The following is a 25,252-nucleotide window of genomic DNA, read 5'->3' as shown; positions in this document are numbered from 1 at the left end:
AAAATGCTGAATTATTCATCTATTTGCCTTTTTGGTTTAAACTCAGATGAATTTAGAAATTTAATAATATTTTACTCTATTATTTTCATTTGAATGTGAATTTGTCAACATTGTTATAATGTTATTCATTACAATTTCAATATAAATATTAGAAAACTACCATTTTTTTTATGAAATTGTAAACTTTCATTAATTTTGTAACTGTTCTGAAACAATTATTAATAAATCCTTGTGAAATTATTCATAAATTTATTAGTAAATATTTACCATTAAAATATTGTTATTATTAGATATTAATGATATTCTATAATTTTATAGATTCAAATAATAAAACTCATTACAATGATGCTAAAGAGAGGCGAAGACTAAGACGTTTACATTTACAATATAAAAGATTGAATTCTATGTCTAAAAGAGAAACTTTCTTTCATCATCTAAAGAAATAAATACTTTTGATTGTGTTTCACTTATACATTTTTCATCCTTAGATCAAATTGCTTATGTCATCTTGACCAAATTAAAATATTTGAATTTGATGTTTATAGTTATGACAATGCTCTTTAACTGTAATGTTTATCGAATTTCTTTGCAAAATTTAATGTTGCTGGTACATATAACAACTTATTTTGTTTTTGATTTTACAGGGCCAATATGAAAAGAATCATATGAGCCTTCATGGGGGTTGGTACATCGAACAAAGTTAATTAATAAAGCTACTACACAACATGTTTTAATCAAGAAGTCACATTTTGTTGTGATAAAACAAAGATCACATGGATCATTCATGTTAAAAATTACTGTATTAAAAGAACAAATTGTTCTAATATAAATATTAAATAATTTTATTTAATAAGTTTGGTCCAAAAACTGTAAAAATGAATATAACTAACATTTTGTATTAAAATTTCACCTAAGACAATATCACCTATTAATGTAATATGTATTTAATTTATGTTTCTCGCGTTTAACGCGGGTCATAATCTAGTTATAAGATAAAAGCATAAAGAAAATATTTTCATCCTATCTGCGAATAAATAACTTAAAGTCATTCTGTGAAATTTATGGTACCTTAATGTTCATTAATGGTGATACAAAAATCAGATATTTTTTGTCCCCGATAAAAAAAAAAATTATAACTTTGCAGATAAAATCATGAACGAGCAACATTCACACTATCGTCATGAAAAGAAATTATAATCGATTTACAGATTTTGCAACCTCTAATATGGCATGCTAATATTTATTGGACTAACATTGAAACTGACGTTGAATATAAAATTTTATTTTTTTTCCAACCAAAAGATATTTTATAAAGACAAAATTACAAAAATAGTCTCTGTGGTTTGCCAAAAGTCACAAAGGCAGTCCCTGTTAATTTTTTTTTTGATGTAAATGGTCCTTGTGGTTTGTAAAATTTGCAAAGTTGGCCCTTTTTACTAACACCGTTAGTAAAACGCCGTTAGGGACTGAATCTGTAAGGACATTTTCGTCTTTTCAAATATAAAAGGACTGAATTCGTGACATTTAATAAACCACAGGAACCATTTTTGAAAATTCTTTAAAAAAATGAATTAATTTGCTGAAAGGAGGGAAGGTTCAAACTCACGACCTCCACCTCCCTTTATTGCCAAAGCCTTAACCAGTTGAGCTGAATGCTCAGTTGGTTATTTGTTCCTAAAGCTAATATATATAATAATGAAACCGTTAATATTTAAATAATAAATAAATTACAAAAACATTTTTTTACCTAATTTTTTTTAATAAAACACAATGTATTTTAGTCGTATTATAAAAAAAAATTTACAAACAATTTTTATGTATTTATTTTACGTAAATATATTTTTTATGTCTTTAAAATATACATTTTCGTATAAAAAATATGTTTTCGTAAAATATATTCTTTTATGACTTTGAAATAATAATAATTAATACTACTCATGACATAAAAAATATATATAAGTTCTTTTGGGTCGCTAGTTCTCAAATACGTATTTCATCTTATTTAACATACATATTTCATTTTATTTAAAATACGTATATCATCTTTATTAAATACATATAACCGAAAAATGGTTTTAAAAAAAACCGATTGAACCAATCGTTTTATAAAAACCGTTTTTTTTTTTTTTTTTTTTTTAGATACATAACAAAATCGTTGTTAAGTTGTTTTTAATACACATAACCGAAAAACCGGTTTTAGAGCTTGCAAACAAAAAGAATTTATATATTTTTTTATGTCATGAGTAGTGTTAAGTATTATTATTTCAAAGTCATAAAAGAATATATTTTACAAAAACATATTTTTTAAAGACATAAAAAATATATTTTACATAAAATAAATACATAAAAATTGTTTGTAAAAATATAATTTTTTATAATAGGACTAAAATACATTTTGTTTTATTAAAAAAAATAGGTAAAAAATGTTTTTTTAATTTATTTATTATTTAAATATTAACGGTTTCATTATTATATATATTAGCTTTAAAAATAAATAACCATTTGAGCATTCAGCTCAACTGGTTAAGACTTTGGCAATAAAGAGAGGTGGAGGTTGTGAGTTCGAACCTTCCCTCCTTCCTTCAGCAAATTAATTCATTTTTTCAAAGAATTTTCAAAAATGGTCTCTGTGGTTTATTAAATGTCACGAATTCAGTCCATTTATACTTGAAAAGACGAAAATGCCCTTATAGATTTAGTCCCTAACGGCGTTTTACTAACGGTGTTAGTAAAAAGGGCCAACTTTGCAAGTTTTACAAACCACAAGGACCATTTGCATCAAAAAAAATTAGTAGGGACTGCCTTTGTGACTTTTGGCAAACCACAGGGACCATATTTGTAATTTTGTCTTTTATAAATTTTAAGATAAAAGCAAATGCCCTTATAGATTTAGTCCCTAACGGGTGTTAGTAAAAGGGCCAACTTTGCAAGTTTTACAAACCACAAGGACCATTTGCATCAAAAAAAATTAGTAGGGACTGTCTTTGTGACTTTTGGCAAACCACAGGGACCATATTTGTAATTTTGTCTTTTATAAATTTTAAGATAAAAGCATTAAACAACTGTATTTCTCCTATCCTCGTGAAAAGATATATTGTGGTCGATTCGTGCTGGTACGATTTTGTTTATTAAATTATCATTGAGACTCATAAGAGCAATAAAAAATGATAATTTTTCCCAATAAAAAATGTATTTATAAATTTTAAGAAGCTTGAATCAAATATATCCATCCTACCTACACCCCACAAAAGGATAAGTTGTAGTCGACTTGTAAAATTTGCACCATAACTTAGGTGCGCTTAATTATGAAAAACTGTTTTCATTTTCTAAAAAAATATTTTTAAAAAAGAGAGTTAAATATTCATTTTCAATTTTTAATGAAAACGCGTTTGGTTGGAAACGGTGGAGTTTTCATTTTTCATCTTAAAACTTTGGAAACTGTAAAACTCACTTTTCTAACTTAAATACAATTTGAAAAACTGAAAATTTTCATTTTCTTAGAAAATTTTGGAAAACTAAACGAACCAAACGCGTTTTCAAAATTTTCATTTTTCTTGAAAATTTTTCCTAGAAAACTAGCAAATCTTCCACAACCAAACGTACCCTTAATGTTCCTTAGACAATGATTGAAATTAGCAAAGGGCATTTGGAGTGGCAGAACTAGGGGATTTTAAGGGTGGCATATGCTACCTTTTAAATTTTCAGAATTAAGGTAAATTTTTTGCAAAATTTCTTGGTGTAGTGTTAATTTTCTGACGTGCTGCTCCAAAATCACGTATGCAACACCTTAGACTTTGTCCTGGTTCCGCCATTTGGCATTTGGGCTAATGGTACCTGGAGTTGTCGAATACGTGTAGAATAGTGGGTGGGTGTAGTCGTTCAAAAAAAATAGACAATGATTGAAAGTAATGTCGGTGATATAAATATCATATTTTGCGTCCCAACTGAAAAGGAGTTTTATAGATTTTAAAATAAAAGCATGAAACAAAATTATACACTCTAACTTCTTCCTTCTGATATACAAAACTCATGTGGCTAAAGTGTGAAACCAAAAAATGTAGAGACGAAACATGACAATATATTTTTGGGGCGTAATCTACAAATTTTCTATTAATTATGGATTATCTTTGTAATTTTTTTTAAACACAACCGTTTTTTGTAAGCACAATGTCCTCTTTTGTAGATTATGGGACAAATTTTGTAATTTATTTTTTATATATAGGGTTTCCCAACATACAAAAATCTTAAACACAGGAACTCTTTTAGTAAAAAAAACTCACAATGACATTTTTTATAAATTATAAAATTATAAAGACAAAATATGCTTGAAAACTTTTGTGGCAAAAATCTAAAATACAGGGTGTATTATGTAAATTTTCTATTAGGTAGGGACTATTTTTATAATTTTTAAAGATATTGATCATTTCTATAAAAAAAATTATGCTAATATTTGTAATTTGTTTTTGATCCAGGGGCCTGCAAACATACAAAAGTTAGGTAGGGACCATTTTTATAATTTTTTTTAACCATATAGATCATTTCTATAATAAAAATATACATAGGGACCTTTTCTATTAGTTAGAGGGACAATATTTGTACTTTATCTTCTATACCGGGAAAAATATGCTACCTAACCTATAAACATACAAAAATTAGGTAGGGATCATTTTTATAATTTTTTAACCATTTAGATCATTTATGTAATAAAAAATTAGGTAGGGATCATTTTTATAATTTTTTAACCATTTGTGATTTACCTTCTATATTGGTAAAAATATGCTAATATTTGTAATTTATGTTTTATATAGGGACCAAACCTATAAACATACAAAAGTTAGGTAGGGACCATTTTGTAATTTTTTTAAACATATGAATCGTTTCTATAAAAAAATATGCATAGGGACCTTTTCTATAAATTACAAGGACAATATTTGTAACTTATTTTCTATACAGGGACCAAACCTACAAACATACAAAAGTTTTGTGACCAAAGTGAACATTCCATACAAAGGACCAAAGATGAGAATATTCTGAAGTCATGTGGCACAAATAAAAAACACATACATAAAGGACCAAAGAAGACAATATTTTGAAGTTATGTGGCATATATCAAAAACACATAAAATGTACTGTTCACTTCTTATTTGAAAATAATAATAACTAGTAAAGGATCCCCCGCTTTGCGGGGTTGGTAAGTTTTTGATGATTTACTTCGGATTATCAATTATTTCTGCTGTGGTTTTGAAATATATTGATAATATTTGTTAAGAATTAACGAAAAATTAGAGGAATTTTTCATGTTTTCACTTGCCATTTCTGTAATGGGTTGGGTTAGAAGACGTGCATTCATATTTTTTTTTTAATCGGGAGTATGCAGAAAGTGACGTCAAGTCTTATTTATTTAACGTGAAGACGGAGTTTATTACATTCGTTTAAACCTACTGGATAAAAACATTGATAGAAAGTAAGTCTAGTGTTAGCTTCTATTTATCCGGCGCCTCCTTTATTACATGTTTGTATTTTCCAATCCTTTTGTGGATTGATCCAAGCATAAAGGAGATATTGTCTTGCATGGAGAGGTCCTCAACTTTGGCTTCTTCAAGTATGTTTTTCAAAATTTCATAACTGTCGTTATTGTACTCTGTTTTGTCTTCTATGGTAAATCCTTCTTCAATTCTGGTTTGGACTGCTTCCATGAAATCTCCTACATCGCGGAGGTAGGCGATAAGCGCCTGCAGGACGTTTTCGACTTCTTTGTTTTTCATTTTCTTGGTTTTTTGGCTGGGATTGGTATTTTCTTGTGAACATGTGCTGGGGGATTGGGTATTTTCTTATATAGTATTTTAAGTTGGGAGGTGGGTTTTGATAATTGACGTGGAGGTATGTATCGGTTTGTGAGTGTCATTAAATTGTTGTAGGATAAATTAGCTATGCTGTGTAAGTCTATTTGGATGATGGCGTGGCTCTTTCTGATGGTTGTAGCCATACTTTGTATGGTAGGCTATGATGGTGGGTGTATTAGTTTGGGGGTAAAATATGTTTATTTTACCTTTATAATTTTACCGTAATTTTGTAAGAATCGTGTGAGTGTTTTGGGTGCAATATTTTTTACAACAAATACTCACAGAAAATAATAATTTTTTCAATCAAATCGGGTGTAAAAACTTCATAATCTGCAAATAATATAATTATTATTAAATAGTTTTGGAGTAAGGGTTACATGTTGATTTTTAGTTAAAAGTAGTTTTCTAAGTAGGGGTAAAACAGTCATATGTGTTGTAATTTTTTTAATAATTTTTTCAATCAAATCGGGTGTAAAAACTTCATAATCTGCAAATAATATAATTATTATTAAGTAGTTTTGGAGTAAGGGTTACATGTTGATTTTTAGTTAAAATTAGTTTTCTGAGTAGGGGTAAAACAGTCATATGTGTTGTAATTTTTTTTAAGAACACATAGTCACACAACAAATTATTGTAGTTTCCTTTGTAAAAAATGTTACAAAGAAAACTTACTCAAACATTACAAAGAAATAAAAAATGTTAAAAATCATATTGTTATAAAGTACAATGCTATTTTTTTTGCATATTTTCTAAAGTTTTATTGTTAAATTTGATCTTTCTATAAAAAGACCAAAATGACCTTTATCCCAAAAAAAAAAAAACCTTTTCTTATCTTTTTAACTACCCATTTGCACGTATCGCATCTAATAATTTTTTTAATCAAATCAGGGTAAAATAGTTCTTAAGAAAATATGTCATTGGAACGAAAATTAGATTTCTTAATAACCTTTTCTTGTATGACAAAACAGTCACATGTGTTGCAATTTTTATTTTAGAACGCATAGTCACACAGCAAAACATAAGCAAGAAGAAAACAAAAATTAAAGACGCAGTCACAAAAGCCCTAATCGACAGATGATGAAGAAGCAGCAGAAGAAAAATACCTAGAGCAGATAGATAACCGGAGAACAAAGAAAGCGGAGGCAAGAAAACCAAGGAGCATCCGGTAGACGACACGAAAAAACCACGTAGGCAAGAAAATTAAATAAAATCCACAAAATAATAACACGTGCGACGGAATTATATATTATATAGATATATATATAAAAGGATATGGAGATAACAGAAGAAAAGTATACCCAAAACAAAAAAGTATCCAGAAAATATCAAAAAATCGAAAACTTACAATTGTGAAGGTCATGTGGTAGAATTTGGAAAAACAAAAATTGTGGGAGGAAACATAGAGAAAAGGCAGCGACGTATGGCCAAAATCGGAAAAACAAAAAGTGACTGTTCATAAGCGTCCGCTCAATTTATTATATATATAATAATAATAATAATAATAATAATAATTGTTCATTAAATTAGGATTGAGACTAATACTTGCATTTGAAATTAGTATGCATAATAATAATTGTTCATTAAATTAGGATTGAGACTAATACACGTGATATAATATTCATATTTTTTGTCCCAACCAAAAATATATTTTATAAATTAAGATAAAAACATGTACAAAAAATATTCACTCTGCCCTCATGAAAGTATACATTATAGTTGATTTGTAAATTTTGCATCTTTTCATAGATTTTATGGTAGTTATTGTTAATGAACAATAATCCAGACTCATATGGATGTGATACAAATCACATTTTTAATCCCAGCCAAAAAAATATTCTAGAAATTTAAGATAGAAGCCAAAAATAAAAATTATAATCGGACTTCTAAATTTTTGCATCCTTTCGTAGATTTTACGATATGTTATTGTTCACAGGAATATAATTGAGACTGATGTCAGTGATACAAATATAACATTCTTCTTTGTCCAATCCACCTTTCATAAATTTAAAGATAAAACATAAAAGCATGAACCAAAAAATCTTTTACCCTACCCTTACAAAAAGATATATTATTTTAAATTTGTACACCCTTTCATACATTTTATGGTATTTTCATTTTCCACATGTATGTAACTTGGTAGATATTTATCCATAATGCATAAAAATTACACTCATTACGGATTTGAATCTTGTTTGACGCCTTGATGGAGTTGAGATTTGGTTTTCGCGTATTCCACAAATATAACCCTTCCATCCAGAAACTGAAAGATTTGTATAATAACAAATTGAGTTAAATGCATGAAATTGAAATGTGATTTCATTAATTTCTTCATTATAACTTACATACATTTGAAATGTAAAAAAGCTAAAAACTAACCTTTCCATGCATACCCTCAATGGCCTTTTCAGATTCCTCCATTGTTGCATACCGAAGGAAAGCAAAACCTCTTGATCTATTAGCAATCTTATCCATCACCAGATTCACTGAAAGCTTACAAGATTATTGTTATTATTATTATCTCAATTCTCATAACATAATGATTCTAAAATAAAACAAATGAAATGTAATTTGCGACAGTTTTATACCATCAATGAGCTGCCCAAATGACTGGAATGCATTACGTAAGCTCTCTTCAGATGTACGAAATGAGAGTCCTGACATTTCAAATAATCTTTACATTAATGGGGGAGATATTAGACTAGGGTTTTAGTGAAAGGAAGTGGAATCCGAAAAGGAGGATTAAATTCGGAATTGAGCGTAGAATCGATTACCAGATTGGAAATGAATTGAAATTGGTTCGATTTTTATTGCAATTTTCCATTCAGAATCTAACATAATGAAACAAACAAAATGGAGGGAGAAATTTATCAAAATTTGCAGCTACAGAGAGCGAGTTTACCACTGACAAAGAGCTTCGTGGAGTTGGTGAAGGTAGTGGTAGTCTTCTCTGGCTGTGAGGGAGGGACGCATGCGACAATTTGAAGAGACTTTCGGAGTTTGGATGATGTGATTGAAAGCGTGGAAGAGAATGCAGGCGACAGATAACCGCGATTAAGTGATGTACAACATAAGAAAGAAGATGAACGCCATTGTTGTCTGGTTCTCTCGAAGTTATCGCTTCTCCAAGTAGATAGCGATGGAGATGATGAAGAGCAAACCGTTTGGTTAAAGGGTCCACCCATTGTTGCAAGAGGAGAAAGGGGTTAGGGGTTTGCTGTTAAGCAATCTCGGGAGCAGAGACCCGAATTATGGAGATGATTGGATGGGCGGGTTTACAAAAGATAATCTTTTACAATGGTCGGGTCGGGTTCATCTCAATATAATTTTTTTCTTTTTTTAATAATTTAAAGATAATTTTGTAATTATAAACTATCGGTTAATGTCATAAATTATATAAATAAGAAGTTATTTGAAAAAGAAAAAGATAAATAAATAGGTAACTAAGAATTTGTATTTTTATATAAAATATCATTAATGGTCATAAAAATAATTAGTTAATAGAGAAAAATATAAATTTAGACAACTCTTTTAATCTTGTTCCAAGATTTAACCAAAAATTCAGCAAAAGACCCACATAGCCATTATTTTTGTAGGGTCATGAGAAATACAAAATCCCTACGAAAACACAAAACGACAACGTTTCTTTGCCAATTTTTGCAGAGATTTTGGCATTTTGGCATGTCCTTGCGAAAATGAGGATGCCCCCATTCTTTTTGGTATAAAAATCTTAATTTTAATATTTTAACTTTATTTAAAAAAAAATCAAACTTAAAACTCTTTGAATCTAATATCAAACACTTAGATGGAAACTAAATTACAAAAACATATCTAAATAAAATCAAAAACAAAAAAATAATCGAAAGAACAAATGAGAAAACACCGTATTTTCACAGAAAATCTTGTGTTTTCGTGATAAAATACAATGTTTTAGTAAAGAAAATATGGTATTTTCTTAAACCTCCTTGAGAAGATACCAAAATAGCCAAAAACATCCTTGTGCGTTTTCACATGGATTTTCTTATTCTTTTTTCCTTAGTTCCTAGACTAAATCTTGAACAAGCTTTAAAACATTTGTCTAAATTTATCATTTTTTGTATTGTGAATGATGGCTATTTAGGTCTTTTGTTTAATTTTTTGCTAAAACTTGGAACAAGCTTAAAAGATTTGTCTAAATTTGTCATTTACTCTTTATTGGTTGGTTCATCGTATATATATGAACTCATTTTTCTCCTTTGTAGTTGTCAAATTCCATATATATTTGTTAAGCCAATATATTGCCATGAAACATGATTGATAGTAGATAATTCACTAACAATTTTTAACAAAGGTAGCAATTTTGACACATTTGTAGAGACATACCAATAAAAGTCTATAACATGTTAAATAGGTAAAATCAAAACGAAAATGCTAAAAACAAATAGATAATCTTCATGATTCCTGTAGACAAGAAAACACAACAAGTCAAATACTTAATATGCGTGTTTCTTTTTTACTTAATACAGAAAGAACAACTTAATAAAAATTTGATAATTTGACTATATAACAAGAAAATTACCTCTAATACAGATTTAGCTTCATTGTCAAATGCTTTACAAAGAATCTCATAGCTCTTTTCTTCTCCAAATACACCATTCTACAAAGAAGGGTATAAAGGTCAAGTTACACAAATTATCTTAAAAGAAACATAGATTTTACTTAACTAACACAAAGAGAGTATGTGTAGAAAAGATTCATACCAGTTGATAAACTTTTGAAGGAGAAATAGCTGATATATTGTACCTAAACATTAAAATTTCAAAATTTTCATTTTTTTTTCATTACACGATATATATTTTATCAAAAAAATTACTTATATTTCTTTCATTTATCCCTATTACTATTACCTTAGCTTATTCAAGTAAAATTTGATTGCTGAATAGTTCTTTTTTTGCACAGTGAGAACCACAGCACCCATGCCATTCTATAAAAGTTTAAAAAAAAAAAGTATATATATATTATAACCTTATAATATAAAATAATCAAATAAGAATATTGAAAATGGATTGATTACTTTGCGTGCAATTAACTCAATTAGTAGCATCAAGAACTTTCCAAGTCCTTTTCCTTGATAAGCAGATTCAAGCTGCAATTCATAGACATAAACTACAGGTATTTCTTCTTCAATGGTGAATCTATATTGCACAAATCCAATTATGGATTCTTTTGAATTATCTGTGTGTACAAATATATATAGTGCTTCAGGTGATGACATTTCTCTACGTTTTATTTTTTCCTCTGTGGGCCACTCTTCTCCATATGGGCCCTCCATATTCACCTGTATAACATAAAAGATATAATCTTTCTACAAATGTCCATTGTTGCAACAAAATTTCATTCTCAAATGTTTATAAACCAAAAAAGAGTAATACAGGTTATAATTTCTACCACCTTAAGGAGATTTTGGATTTGCTGTTTCAAATTAGATGAGAGTTTATCCCCACGTCCAGATTCAAGGAACAAAGATAGACCTGTGCATTAGCAGGAGAACTTAGTGTTGTTCATACAGGAATTGATGGAAATGATTTCAATAGTTGGAAGCTTTTTAACATATTGCTGTTATCTTAAAAAGGAAGACCTTATTCCAGTTTCTAATTTGACAAAAAGTCAAGTACAAATCATCAAATTCTTATTCAATAATGTTAAGGGTCTTTGCCAAAAACAAGGAAAATGGATGCATTTTACTTTGGAAAACATTAAGAATATGTATCAATGATTCAATGGTGCCTTTGAACTTCCTGTTTATTTCTATGTTTTCCGTTATGTCATATTCTAATTATCAGATATCACATGAGGGTTTTCAACCCTAGATCGTTACCAATTACCAATTTCAACACTGTTAAAGCTGTTTACAATACTTTATATGTAACATAGTAACGAGTTATGTAAGCGAGATAAATGAAAGAGATGATGCAGACCGTTTTTGTTGTAATGGCGAGAGTGGGGAAACTCAGCGAGATGGTCTTTGTCAGGCGAATAAGCCGATTTCAGAAGCTCGTCGATCCTTTTCTTCTTTTGCATTATCTGTATACATTGAACAAGTGAAATTTGTAGGATTGTACTAGGGTTCGTGTGATTTTGATGGAATGTAATGTAATGATACCTGCATCCTTGTTGCCTTCTTTGTTTTGCTATCCGCCATTGATTTTCCTTCCCCATTCTCCATCCTCTGATACAACGAAGGTTTTCCGAGCCTGGAGTTTGAACCCCCAAACAAATAAATAAACACAGAGACATAGTGTTCTCTGCTTCCGTACGACTTGATCAGAAGATGGTGTAGGAATATTAGGGTTTTGATTGTTCCAAGGTAAATTGGGTTTTGATTGTCGATTTAACACTGGTTGATATTTATTTAGAAGAAAATTATGTGCTTACAATTATAATTAGGGATAACATCGGTTCTAAACAGGGATGAGCATCGGAAACCGGCATGAACCGGAAACGAACTTAGTGGAAAATAGGAATTGAACTGGACGTTCTACCGGTTTCCAGTTCTTGACGTGTCTTCAATGTTGGAACCGGTCTTCGAGAAATAGCAACATATGATTTTGGTTTTTGTCGTTTCTATCGGTTTTTGTCGGGTCTACTGGTTCCGGTTCCTATCGGTTCCCGGTTCCAAAAATCTACAAGAATATCGTCCAGTCCCTGCCCGACCGGTTCCATCGAGTTCCGGTTCCTGTACCGGTTTCGATTCCGGTTTCAGTTCCGACATTTTCTCCGGTCCAAATGATCATCTCTAGTTCTAAAATGGAACCGAAACCGAAAAATTCGAAACAAGGAAATGAAAATTCAAGGAATCAAGAATTGAACCGATTTATAAATTCAATTTCTATAAAATTTCAATTCGGTTCCGATTCGTATATAATGCTATGTGGCTCATTATATTGTCGATGGAGGGACGGACCTCTCTTTGTGATTTTGATAAGTCGTCACGTCAACAAAACAAAAAGGATCTAATCAGGAATACTATTAGGGAAAGCTTCGATAATGTTCTCTATGTCAAAGTCATAACTTATGATCATAATGCAAATGTGTTAGGAATGAATTGTGGTGTTGATTTATTGCTTACCTCCTTGTCGAATGGACAAGAGTATTTAAGCTTTTAGGAGAGACTTTGAGTTTCTTCGTATAATCGGGTATTAGTATTGTCCTTAGGGAGCCGTTGTAGTATATTATGAAATAATATACCTTGGGACATTTCCCCCCGATTTTCGGGATACTGCTTTTGTGTACTAGGAAGGTTCCTATTCGAGCATGTGTAGCTTTGTAGGTAAATATGGCTTTCTCGATCTGTCTTGTCTTGTTCGACCTGGTCTTATGTCTAGTTATAATATCAAAAAACATATATCGCTGAAAACAAATAATTATTTGTCATTATTTATGAAATTATAAGTTTTATATTGAACTAAAATTTGATACAAACATTGATATTATCTCATTCGGGTATTTCTCGACAAATTTGTCACTGCCCGCTACTTTCGTAGGATTGATGTCTCAATCCATTTCTTTCTTCTTTCTTTTTGTACTTTCCAGTTCTTATCTTTTACTTTCTGAAACAATATTTGCTCATGAACCTCTTATGAATGTTAACATGTTTATGTGTAATCCTAGTAGCACATATAGACAAAAAAATTCAAATTGCCCTTTGGTGATAAAAGATAAACATGGCTCGAATTTGACATTTCATTTTAGTTTTATTGATGTGCAAACTACATTACCTCACTTTTACTAGTCCTGAAATCATATATAGTCCATCTTATATGGATGATCGAGAGGATGCCTATACAAATGCATGTCGTTTATAGACCATTTGGTCTTTTACACTCATGTGGAACGGGTTGGATGTCCTCATACACATTGATCTAACATTTGGTCTTTTACCTCTAGGTATTCTATATTTCTTAGTGACGCTCTATATATTTTTTAATTATATTATATTTTGATTTTTAGTGTTTTCAAAAAATAAAATTTCAGCACCACATATATCATAACTTTGTATCATCATTTTACCATCTTTTTAACATTTATAAAGAAGCAAAGCATGTTATAATCCAATATTTTACACTCACGAAATAGAAAACAAACTCTCCTCACTATATAATCCGATCTTTTTGTTGTTTCTTGATGCTTCTTTTTTTGTTAAATGCATGGTCATTTCTTTACCATATTTGAACTATCACAACCAAAAGAATTACTTGATCGAATCCAACTTTTTTCTAATATTCTTATATCTTATTCAACACTCTAAACTTGATTATTTTGTGCAAACATTATTTCCAACCAATCACACAAAATTACATAAACCTCATTCAACCGAAAACTCATAAACCATCCTATGCCTATACTTCCCACCTGTCTGAACCACTACAGACGGAAAATTCTCTTTATTAACCGAATCCGGAAACCCTTGTGTCTCCAAACACACACCCGAATGCTTCCCATAAACAGCTCCCCCTTTCCCCACAACCCCACTCACATAATTCCCCGTATAAAATTGCATTCCAGGAGCATCCGTCCACAAATTCAAAACCCTAGAACTCACCGGATCCTTCAATTTCACAGCGCGTTTCAACCCTAATTTCTCTTCTCCACTATCGAGAACGTAATTATGGTCATACCCTAATCCGATTTCATTAATCGAAGTCCCGATTCTCTTCTCTGTAGTGAAATCAAACGGGGTTTGGGCCACGGGTTTGATTTCACCGGTTGGGATTAGGGTTTCGTCGACCGGAGTGATGTGGTTTGCGAAGATTTGGGCGGTGTGGTTGAGGATGGTGGTGCCGGAGTTGTGACCGGCGAGGTTGAAGTAGGTGTGTTGGGCGAGGTTGACCGGAGTTGGTTTGTTTTCCGGTGTGGCTTCCATGGTGAGAGATAATGTTGTTTTTGATGTCAGGGTGTATGTTGCTTTCACGGAAAGGTCTCCTGGGTAACCTGATTCCAAACAAGATTTTGAATTTATTAAGGGAAATTATGTTTTGAAGAGCATAAATACAAAATCCATTTCCATGGAATCAACCATTCCATTCCTTATCTGATTCCATCATACCAAATTACCTTCTTCCCCATCACGAGCATGGTATTTAAAGGTTATTGATGGATTGTCTCCCTGTTTATGCTCAACGACTTCCCAAACAACCTTGTCAAATCCTTTAAGCCCACCTTAGAGCAAGAAATAGGAAAACAGAATGAAAACTAAATAACACTATAAAGAAAATTGGTAATTGACCCTAATTGACAACCATACACATTGATATAAAAATTTTAGAAATTACTACATACCATGGAGACTGTTTGGACCATTGTTAATTGGAAGAGAATATTCAGTCCCATTGAGTGTGAACTTCCCCTCTTTAATCCTGTTTGCAACTCTCCCAACAATGCAACCAAAGTAGGGTGCAGAACCATTCTGATAGATCAAAAAATAAACCACAAATTTAGGGTATATAATGTATATGAAATCAATTTCAAAATCGATTACTATACGCATAATGGGTTCAAATTAAGAACCTTTAAGATCGAATTGATAGAAACAACATTATTCCAATTCGTATCACAATTATAACCCTAAATGTAGCTATCGATCTTTCCCAAATCCTAAAGTTTTGTTCTTTTATCTCAAAATTTGCATTATCCTCATACGGACTGCGTATTTAGTTAAACCCTAATTTTGGGGAAACTTCGGATCAACAAGATGATCGTGTTGCTTTCGCAGTGAATTGTAAAGGAACTCACCAGGTAGGGTTCGAGAGTGTCAAATCCAAGAACAACATCACCCAATTTTCCTGTTAAAAATCAAAATCCGAAACATCATCAGCGATTAAAGAGTTTCGAACGAGAAACGAGAAGAAAGAGGGGATAAGAGAGAAGAGAATGATACCGTCTTTATCAGGAACGAACAAGGAGGTGATGATGCAACCATAATTAGACACCATAACCTTCATTGTTCCATTGTTTAGTTCAAAGAGCTGTGGTTTCTGGTCCGCCATTGGTAACGATTGCAGTGATGAGTGATGAATGATGATCAGATCGATTATATGGAAGTTATATAACCATTAGAGGAGAAGAAATCGAATGGGTTTGGATTTAGATGCCGATCTACATAAAGAGTTCGAGAGATCCACGGAATGTATTATTGGACCCACGGAGGTGATCTGATGGAAGTTTAGATACCTGATACAGTTGGACGTGCTTTTTGGAAAGGTTATATATTATGAGTCCTATTATTTTATTTATTTAATAGTTTATACCTCGTTATAGAGATGAACAAAAAACCGAACCGGCCGGAACCGGGAACCGGTTTCGGCCAAAAGTAAGAATCGAACCGGCCGGAACCGGGAACCGGTTTCGGCCAAAAGCAAGAATCGAACCGGCCTGGCGGTTCTACCGGTTCCCGGTTTCTACCGGTTCTTGTCGTGTCTTCAAATGTTGGAATCGGTCTTCGAAAAATAGTATCATACGGTTCCGGTTTTTGTAGGTTCTACCAGTTCTGGTTATATCGGTTCCGGTTCCCGGTTTCAAAAATCCACAAAAATAACGTCTCGGTCCCGGCCCGACCGGTTCCATCGAGTTTCGGTTCCGCTGCCAGTTCCGGTTCCGGTGCCGGTTCCAGTTCCGGTACCGGTTCCGGCCGGTTCCCCGGTCCATATGCTCATCCCTACCTCGTTAGAACTATGGGTTATAAAATGTAAATTTTCATAATAAAATTTATAATTAATTAATTATTTTAAATAAATTATTAATTAAGAGATATATCAAATTTTTAAAGTTATTATAACTTAAAATTTAACATATAATTAGAAAATATAAATTTGAATTGTGAAATGAATTACCTAATATATATCTACATGACACATAACATAATATTAATAAGAAGTTATATTAAAGTGATACTTGGCAAAAAGAAGATTAAAATTATTTATTTATTAGAATAAGGATTTATTTGTTAAAAAGTTAATGAGTTGACAAGTCGGTCCTAAGATATTTGATTTCCCGGGAAAAAAACCCTTTAGATTACCAAAATTTATATAATAATTAAATCTAAGTTAACTTTTTTTCCGAAGGATCTTGGTGATAGACAAACTACGGATCCTAAATAAAAATATTCGGTAATTTATTATAAAAATATTGTTATTATATAAAATTATATGTAAATGACTTCAAATGAATTTTAAATAAAATAATTAGAAAAACTTCAAAATCAATACTATTACATAACATTTTAATAAAATCAAACATATAAATCATTCGGCCTAATATGTGTTATTATTTTTTTGATTGTTTATTGGATATAACTTTAATATATATTATAAAAGAAAGCTAAGTAAAAAAAAAAGAAAAAAGAAAGCAATTGAAAAAAAAAAAAAAAAAAAGGATAGTTGAACCCTTACGATAATGGACTGAATTGCAAGGAAATAAACTTTGAACTCGGATTACACATATTAGAAAGAAAAAAAAAAAAAGGATCACTTATATGGTAAAAAAAACATACAACTGCAGGGAATTGAATCTATTGAATCTAGGTGATTGAGAATTGAGAGTGCTCCTACCAAGTCCCTTGGATATGGGCCCTAGGCGGTGGCCCATATCCCCCCTTAGATCGGGCTTGTAAGTTGACAACTATATGTTTTATACTCTCTCTGTTCCAAATTAATAGTCTATGTTTCCTTTTTTGTTTGTCCCAAAATAATTGTCCACTTCTGAAAATAAATGACATTTTTACCAAAATACCTTTCATTATTAGTTAAATTACAATGAAATTAAATGCAACAAAAGGGTATAATTGTCATTTCATTTAATAGAATTAAATGCAACACGGATAAATCTCTACTGGTTGGTCCGATAATTCTCCGCACTATCATCATAAAACAACATCTAATTAATACATGGTCTCAGCCCATAAGCAATAATCTAGGATACTTAGCCCGAACCCAGGGTAAAAGACCATTTTACCCTTTTCCTATTTTGGCACAAAGCCAAGACCCAGCTTAATGACCAAAAGGCCCAAATCCTAAATGATCACCCAAAGCCCAAATATGGCCCAATCTTCCAAATTAAGCCAGAAGCCCATCTTGGCCTAAAACCCAAAGGAACCTAAAGCCCAAATCAGAAGTCTAATGGCCCAACAAGGCCCAAAAGAAGAAAACCTAACCTATGGCCCAAACCGAGAATACAAACCCAAAAAGCCCATATGTTGAGTACGCAGGGCGTGCTCAGCTTGTATGCTTAGCGTACACCTTCTGGGGCTAGTACGCACAGCGTACTCCCCAAGCTTGCTACCCCACTCCATTAAGCACTTAATCCATTGACACTTTAAGTTAAACTCTCAGATCTCATTATAAGACCACTTATCACGTAAAGTTGGCAACTTTACACATATGCATGGCTTAATGGGGCTCAAGAGCTCAAAAAGAGATTAATAAGGGTCTTAACATATGCATGGGTCCAAATGCTCCATAAAGTTGACATTTTTATGAACTTGGGGACTGAAATAAGCTAATATCTAGCATCTATAGCCTCCGGAATAAATCAAAAGCTCTCCTTTAATACAAAGGACTCAATAGGTGCACAAATGTTCCATGAACTAGATCTAGCATAGAAGAGCACCAAGGTGTAAGTTTTTTTTACCTCAAAAAGCTTGCAAATGTGGAAGCGATCCTGGATCTACAAGTCCAAGGGCTTCTCTTCTTCTTCTTCACCTTAAGACATCAAAAATCTTTCTATCAAGCTCACAAACTCACTAACACACTTAGGGTTTCATTCTCTAGGACAAGGGGGATGGAGGCTGGCTAAACATGCCCAAATGAGGCTATCATAAGGTTTAAATATAGTGCAAACCCTAATAATTAGGGTTTGTCTCAGACTCACGTATGTCATGTGTACTCCACGTACGCCTCGCATATGTGGTTAAGTCCCTCGATGTGGCTAGTACGCTAAGTGTACCCATTGAGTACGCCCTACGTACTAACCACAAGACCAAATTTAAAAGTATTTTTCATTAAGGACTAAAAGGGAAAACTTACTAGAACTTGAATGTTACAATTGGTTTGCAAGACATCATAAATCATGTATCTATTGTAATCACCCTTGTTCATGGTGGTCATTATGTAGCTATTTCTAAACAAACAAAGGTTTCAAACAAAAGAATTTGTCAATAGTTTTTTTCGTAATCAAACCTAATCGAGGGGTGATGTTGTTGGAGATATCCGTCTCCAAGTCTTTCAAGAGGTAGTTGTAAAATTTGTGATCTTCGATTCAATCTTGGTGGATACCTGATTATTATTTCTGGTGAGTTTATTTCTTATATATAATTGTCATCAAGATTCTATAATGGTTTGGTAGTCGAACGTGAAATATACAAAAATTGATATAAGTTGTAGATGGTGGATTGGTCGGTTCTCCAACAACACATCATGAAGGGATGTAAGGTGGGTTTATAATTAAAATATTGTAATAGAATCTTTGCTTGGACACTATTCGAGGAAAAAAATTAGAGATATGTTCATAGACGACCACAAACCACATAGACCGTTAATGTAATTTCCACTAATAATGATAAATAAATAAATAAAAATACAAAAATTCTTATAATAATAATAAAGGAGAAAGACAACAACTAAAAAAAAAGATAACAAGCGTCCAAAATATCAAATCATGATGCAACTGGTAACTAACTAAGGGAGTACAAGTAGACTCATCCTATATTATTATATAAAATGAAAAATATATAATTTTTTTATTAATTATTAATCATTATTTCATAAATTCAATCTATGTAATGTTTTAAATCCATCAATAGTTTTCTTTACAAAGAATAAATTGATAATAAGTTAATATGTGTTGCATAAACTGTTAATTAGTGAATTACATCGTGCAAGTGGTTAAAAATGTGTTACATGTATAGCATGGCATCTAATATCAAATTTTTTTACAAGAAAATGTGTGATAAACTATTTTGTTATTATCTAGATAATTTGACTTTGAGAAATATAGTATTTTAGGAGAAAAAAAATGAGCTTTTGCACATACACATATCGAACATTCATAATCCGGCATAGTTGTATGAATCTTAACCTTTTTTCGATGTGTATGTTCAAATTATAAGACATAAAGGAATGTATGTTCAAATTATGTATCTTTAGGCAAGTATACACATACACAATCCCTAACTTGTCCTAAGCAAACCTTAAAGTCTGTATTCATGTAAATTCCAATCATCTAAAATGATATTAAAATCACCAACAAAGTTAACATATAATTATTTTATTCTTATTCTACATGTTGTCATGTTTGCAAAAAACACTTTCATTTTATTGGTATCAATTAAAACATTATAGTACAAAAATCATTGCATTATCTTTAGGAAGACTAACTAACAACCATAAAACTAAAAACCAAATGCAAGAAACATGTTTAGTTCTTTCCAATAACTTTAAAAAAAAACCACACATAATGCATCAAACATCAACAATATTTCTACAACAAAAGTACTTAACTTACAATAACCAACCTTGGGACACCAATCTTTTTATTCAGAAACCCATTCAGAACTTAATAAAACACTAGAAATATCATAAATCCATACTCCAATCAATCACTTCTTTTTTGCAACAAACAACCCCCATTTCTGCTCCCCTTGACCAGTCCTCACAAGCTTTGACTTCCATCCACCAACAATATCATTGTAGTCTTCCTACAAATATCAACATATTCACCAAATTAGGGTTTCCCAATATTCTCCTCATTAGTAATTTACTTAATCGACAATTTTAAAGATTTTAAAAACTAAAAATGACTTTACTTCAGTGAAATCTTGAATAAATTCTTCTTTTTCCTTCTCGACTCTTTCCAGTTCCCTTTTAAGTACTTCCCTAAACTGAACATAATGTAACAATTATAAACATTAGACACTTAATAATTTATAAAATATGTTATTAAACTTTTGTAATCATATTTAATAATTTATAAAAAATGTAAAGAACCTGTTCTGTTCGATCCTCAGCTATCACCTCTCCAAAGCCTGCATCTTTAAGCATCTAAAGAAAACAAAAGTAACTAATCAATAAACTTATAAATATTAAATATATTTTTAAATGTGTTAATATATTCACCTCTCCATATGTTTCAACATCATGAAGATCATATCCTCTTTGCTTAATATATTCTGCAAAATCCTGAGATGGTTTTCCAGATTTTCTACAGTAATCACTTATCAGAACTTTGCCACCTGGCTTCAACCACTTGTAGAATGTCCGAAACAATGCTGGTTTATCCTATAATATAAATAAATAAATAAATAATTTTTATTTAACTTAAAGAAAAAAGAAAAAAGAAAAAAAGGGATTACTTGAATATGGAGAATAGTGTCGCGACTATAGATGACATCAAAGGAATTATCAGGATACGATTTCTTAGTACAATCAGCGACTTCAAATTCAACTGAACATTGAAGCCCAATTGATCTTTCAAGAGCAAACGAAATCATATTTACAGAAAGATCGATCCCAACAACATCGACATCGAAAGTTTCAGCCATGTAGAAATCGCCTCCCCCAATTCCACATCCGACATCGAGAACTTTCTGCCCAGGTTTCAGATCCAACATCGCAACAAATTCTTTTGTCGTATCTTCAAACATTAGGTAAAACTTCAGAATTCAAATGAAAAGGAAAAGGAGAAGGAGAAGGAAAAGGAAAAGGAAAAAGGTCGATTTGGTAATTACCGATTCCTCCTGTGCTAACAAACCCTTGTCCAAATATACGTTCGTATCGCAGAATTCCGCTGCTTTTGTATTGAACATTGTCTAAAAATCGTTGAAAGCCCTTATCTTCTTCCGCATTCACCTTCTGCCAAATCCAGCAAATCTGAAATTGAAACCAAATTATTGAATAATTTAGTAAACCGAAGAGAAAAAGTGAAAAAAAATTGTGGTAAATAGTTAATAAAGTACCTGATTTTGATTCTTCTTGTTGCGTACGTAAGCTCCAATGCATTTGGATCCAACAAGAGAGAGTTCATACGAGTTACCAGATTCATTTGTCACATGACATTCCTTAAACACCTAAAACAATTTCAAGAAATTGATTTTAAAGGGTATTTTAGGTTTTACTTACTATTTACATAATTTGTGATGAATATAATTGTACCTTGGTGTAAAATCTAGGCTCACGATAGTGTGTAGGGTTGCTCTTTCTCTTATGATCTCCAGATTGGTGAAAGCATGATTCTCTAAAGAAAATATGTCCTCCAACTTTCACCCATTTCAATAGTCTTCCAGCAATATATTCAACCTGTAACATCATTTCAAGTTTTTTAATGGGATTTTGATCTTTTGGCTTGTGAATCAAATCAAGATTTGCTTAAATTAAAGTCAAAGTTCACCTCTTTGTCAGAAAGATACATCAATAGCCAGTTTGAGAAAATCAAATCGATTGATTCATCTGCAAAGTTTAGGTCTGGGGAAGTGACATCAGCACACATAAATTCAACATTTTTATGGTGCCCATTGATGCTCTCATTCTGCAAGATTAATCATTGAAAACAATTAACATAAAAAATATAACTTTTTTAATCGATTGATTCATTTGCATACCTTTTTTACAACACTTTCAATGAAATCAAGGGCTATGACTTTTCCAGCTTTTTTTACTAATTCACCAGTAAAACGACCAATTCCAGCTCCTAATTCAAGAACAGTTTTCCCTTCATAAGGTGGGAGTAGTGAAAGAACCTATGAAAAGAGTAAACATGAGACACAATTTAAAAAAAAAAACTAAATACAATCAACATCTAGAACTTTATGGGTAGTGATTGAATGAATATAGATTCTTTAACTGAAGTTACTTTGCAACGATTGTATCAATAGAAAAGGAAAACTAATCAATAACTTTCAAATATTACAAGATTTCCTTCAAAAAAATGTGAAAAGAAACATTGCATAATAGAACAAAAGTATAAACAAAAAACTGTCACTATCAGCTATCAGTTTATGATCATAACTACAATCCAATAGAAATTGATCCAATACTATAGATGATTAACAGAGCTAAAGGAAAGGGTCCAATCACAGAAGAATAAATTAAAAGATGATCAACGAGTAATCCAATATTCTTTGAGATTATATATAAGATTAAGATAGCCAATCATAGAAAGCCAGATCAGAATCCATAACGATTATAAAACCCCCAAAAAGGTAAACAATGGAAGGATCTAACGAACCAATTAATAAACAACAGAACAAATCAAATGCATGGACTGTAATTTTACCTCAGGGCGTTCTTCTTTGTCAAGATCAGAAGCCATGGAATCAAGCATCATAGCCTCAACAGTGAGGTCGACAGAGTGTTCCACCCAGTAATTCTTCTGAACCTCACGTTCTTCTCCTGCATAATATCAATTCAATTAACGAAAACCAATTCGAGAAATGTCACTAAAGGAAAGAAAATTGTGTAACAACGGATCAGAACGAGCAATCACCATTAACAACAGCAGCCATTGAAGAGATTTTAAGGTTTTCGGGAAATGAGGATTAAGAAATAGACGAAAAAGTAAAAATTAGAACAAAGAAAGAGAAGGTTGCAAGAAAATCGGAGCTTCGGTTCAAGGACTATGAGCCTTCGATTGCGAGGCGAGCTCTTGAGAATGATCGTGATCTACTGTTGCACGATCTACCTTTCTGCTGCATAGAAGTTGGATCTGTCTATGGAAAATGCGAAGGGATTGATGATTTTTGTATGATTTTGCTTCGTGGGTATTGTGGGTATTTATGGGCAGAAGTGAAGTGAAGATCGATCGTAAAATTGTTAATGGTAGGTGAGCCCGATCTCGATGATTCACATCACATGCATCGTCGCCATGTGAGATCCCTGATACCTTTTTGGACCATTGTCCCAATTATTTTACATTTTCTTGCAATTTTTTATGGATTTTTGCAAGAATTGGAAGTTGTTTGGATTTAGGTTAATAGAAAAATGATTCAGTTTTTAAAGTATAACGTAGAAAATAAATGATGTAGAATAAAAATAAAATGTAGGGATAAATTAATTTATAGATTTTAAACTTTGAAAAACATCATAAAACTTTAAAAGTATGTTTAACAAGAATTTTTTATAAGATTTTAAGAGTTTTAAAAAAAAAGTAAAAAAAAAAAAAAAGAAAGAATTGTTCGAGAATATGAGTTTTAAAGTTTTTATTTTAGGATAAAAAAAATGAGAAAAAAATGAGAAATGAAAAGAAAATAAATTTGCATTTTGTGTATATATTGATAGTTCCATCTTCATGATTTGAGCTATAGCCTTCAACTAAAAACTGTATTTTCTTTTTATTTGTGTAGAAGTGTGCAGAAAAAATAATTGTTTTAAAAATATAATATTTAAAGATATATGCTTCCAAAAAACTAATTAAAAGTAACTTTTGAAAAAGAAAATTAGTTAGAATAAAAGCTTTTGGAATTAGAGGTTTTAGGGAAAAACAACAAAACAAAAATATCTTTATCAATAATAGTAAGAAATTACCCACTACAAAATGTTTTTTTATTTAGAATAAAAATAGCTTTTGACGTTTTGTTACTTTACCAAAAAAAAAAAAAAACTCGTCCCTCATTCACTCATTGTCCTTCAAAGCAATTATAGCTTTTTCAAAAGATGTGGAAAGTAGACTGTTGTTTATGATTAACCTACCACAATGTTATGCTTGGTATATTTATTTACAATTGGTTAATTAATAAAACAGAAATAAAGTTTTAATAGTTAAATCATAGAGTGATTAAAATGAAATCAAGACCCTATATATAGATGTTTTATGTTTGCAACTGGTTTACACAGTGATTAAGACACCTTATTTTACATTTTCTTTGTTTGCATGTATTTTATATGTTGCAAGTTGCAACTGTTTATCAATAGATCTTAGAGTTTTATGAGAATATAGAAACCAAGATAGCATCGAAAGCTTACCTAAATTACAACTTCTTGTGTTATTTCTTCCTTCTTCAGCTCCTTACACTTACAACTCCCTCTCTTAATTCTCACTTGTGAAATTGTTTGAACAAATGAATGTTTGAGACTTGAGAGACTTCAAGTATTTAAAGCAATGTTTATCTCTTGATTTCAAAGAACATGTGTTTTAAGTATATATTAAACAAAAGATGGCATCTTTAAGTTTGCTCACCAGGTCAGATTAGGCATCTTTCTTTAGTTTATTCATTTGGCCAATAGTAAGTCATTATACATATAGTAAATAGATTACAGAAGTATATTGGTTCCTTAAGTTAACGAAATTATGTAGTTTTAGTCTCTAACTTTTTTTTCTTTAACGATTTAGTCTTTGAATATAGATTTTGTTGTAGTTTTGATCTCCGATAAAAAATAATTAACATACCA

At 31.2% G+C, this 25,252-nt stretch overlaps 4 protein-coding genes across 5 annotated transcripts; all 4 read right to left on the bottom strand.

The window, feature by feature from the left end:
• Positions 1–7,854: 7,854 nt before the first annotated feature.
• On the bottom strand, positions 7,855–9,098 carry LOC145086156 (RNA-binding (RRM/RBD/RNP motifs) family protein). Its single transcript, XM_079023899.1, has 4 exons — positions 8,743–9,098; positions 8,429–8,497; positions 8,220–8,326; positions 7,855–8,103 (listed from the first exon to the last, which is right to left on the bottom strand). Exons 1-4 carry the CDS (start codon positions 9,023–9,025, stop codon positions 8,017–8,019), a joined length of 546 nt encoding a protein of 181 aa, XP_078880025.1. The 5' UTR covers positions 9,026–9,098; the 3' UTR covers positions 7,855–8,016.
• Positions 9,099–10,089: 991 nt separating this feature from the next.
• On the bottom strand, positions 10,090–12,157 carry LOC145086154 (Acyl-CoA N-acyltransferases (NAT) superfamily protein). The gene is made up of 8 exons (XM_079023896.1): positions 11,983–12,157; positions 11,798–11,903; positions 11,271–11,350; positions 10,894–11,157; positions 10,727–10,803; positions 10,580–10,622; positions 10,399–10,476; positions 10,090–10,280 (listed from the first exon to the last, which is right to left on the bottom strand). Exons 1-8 carry the CDS (start codon positions 12,043–12,045, stop codon positions 10,272–10,274), a joined length of 720 nt encoding a protein of 239 aa, XP_078880022.1. The 5' UTR covers positions 12,046–12,157; the 3' UTR covers positions 10,090–10,271.
• A 1,917-nt stretch (positions 12,158–14,074) lies between these two features.
• On the bottom strand, positions 14,075–16,064 carry LOC145086155 (Galactose mutarotase-like superfamily protein). Its single transcript, XM_079023898.1, has 5 exons — positions 15,757–16,064; positions 15,612–15,661; positions 15,159–15,285; positions 14,934–15,038; positions 14,075–14,810 (listed from the first exon to the last, which is right to left on the bottom strand). The coding sequence occupies exons 1-5, from the start codon at positions 15,863–15,865 to the stop codon at positions 14,185–14,187; spliced, it is 1,017 nt and encodes a 338-aa protein (XP_078880024.1). The 5' UTR covers positions 15,866–16,064; the 3' UTR covers positions 14,075–14,184.
• Positions 16,065–20,274: 4,210 nt separating this feature from the next.
• Positions 20,275–24,918, bottom strand: LOC145086153 (phosphoethanolamine N-methyltransferase 2-like). Of its 2 annotated transcripts, none has more exons than XM_079023895.1 (12): positions 24,827–24,918; positions 23,142–23,257; positions 22,468–22,605; positions 22,257–22,394; positions 22,022–22,165; positions 21,826–21,936; positions 21,598–21,739; positions 21,223–21,503; positions 20,987–21,148; positions 20,858–20,911; positions 20,677–20,751; positions 20,275–20,568 (listed from the first exon to the last, which is right to left on the bottom strand). In XM_079023895.1, exons 2-12 carry the CDS (start codon positions 23,190–23,192, stop codon positions 20,470–20,472), a joined length of 1,395 nt encoding a protein of 464 aa, XP_078880021.1. In that variant the 5' UTR covers positions 23,193–23,257; positions 24,827–24,918; the 3' UTR covers positions 20,275–20,469. The 2 variants fall into 2 exon arrangements, with proteins under 2 accessions (XP_078880021.1, XP_078880020.1); XM_079023894.1 differs by lacking the exon at positions 24,827–24,918 and adding an exon at positions 23,352–23,700.
• Positions 24,919–25,252: the final 334 nt, after the last annotated feature.

The sequence above is a fragment of the Lactuca serriola genome, chromosome 2 (genome assembly GCF_051521515.1).
Source record: "Lactuca serriola cultivar US96UC23 chromosome 2, Lser_US96UC23_V15, whole genome shotgun sequence".
NCBI classification, from domain to species: Eukaryota; Viridiplantae; Streptophyta; class Magnoliopsida; order Asterales; family Asteraceae; genus Lactuca; species Lactuca serriola.
Note: the sequence above shows the minus strand (reverse complement) of the source record. Positions and strands in the feature narration are given on the sequence as shown.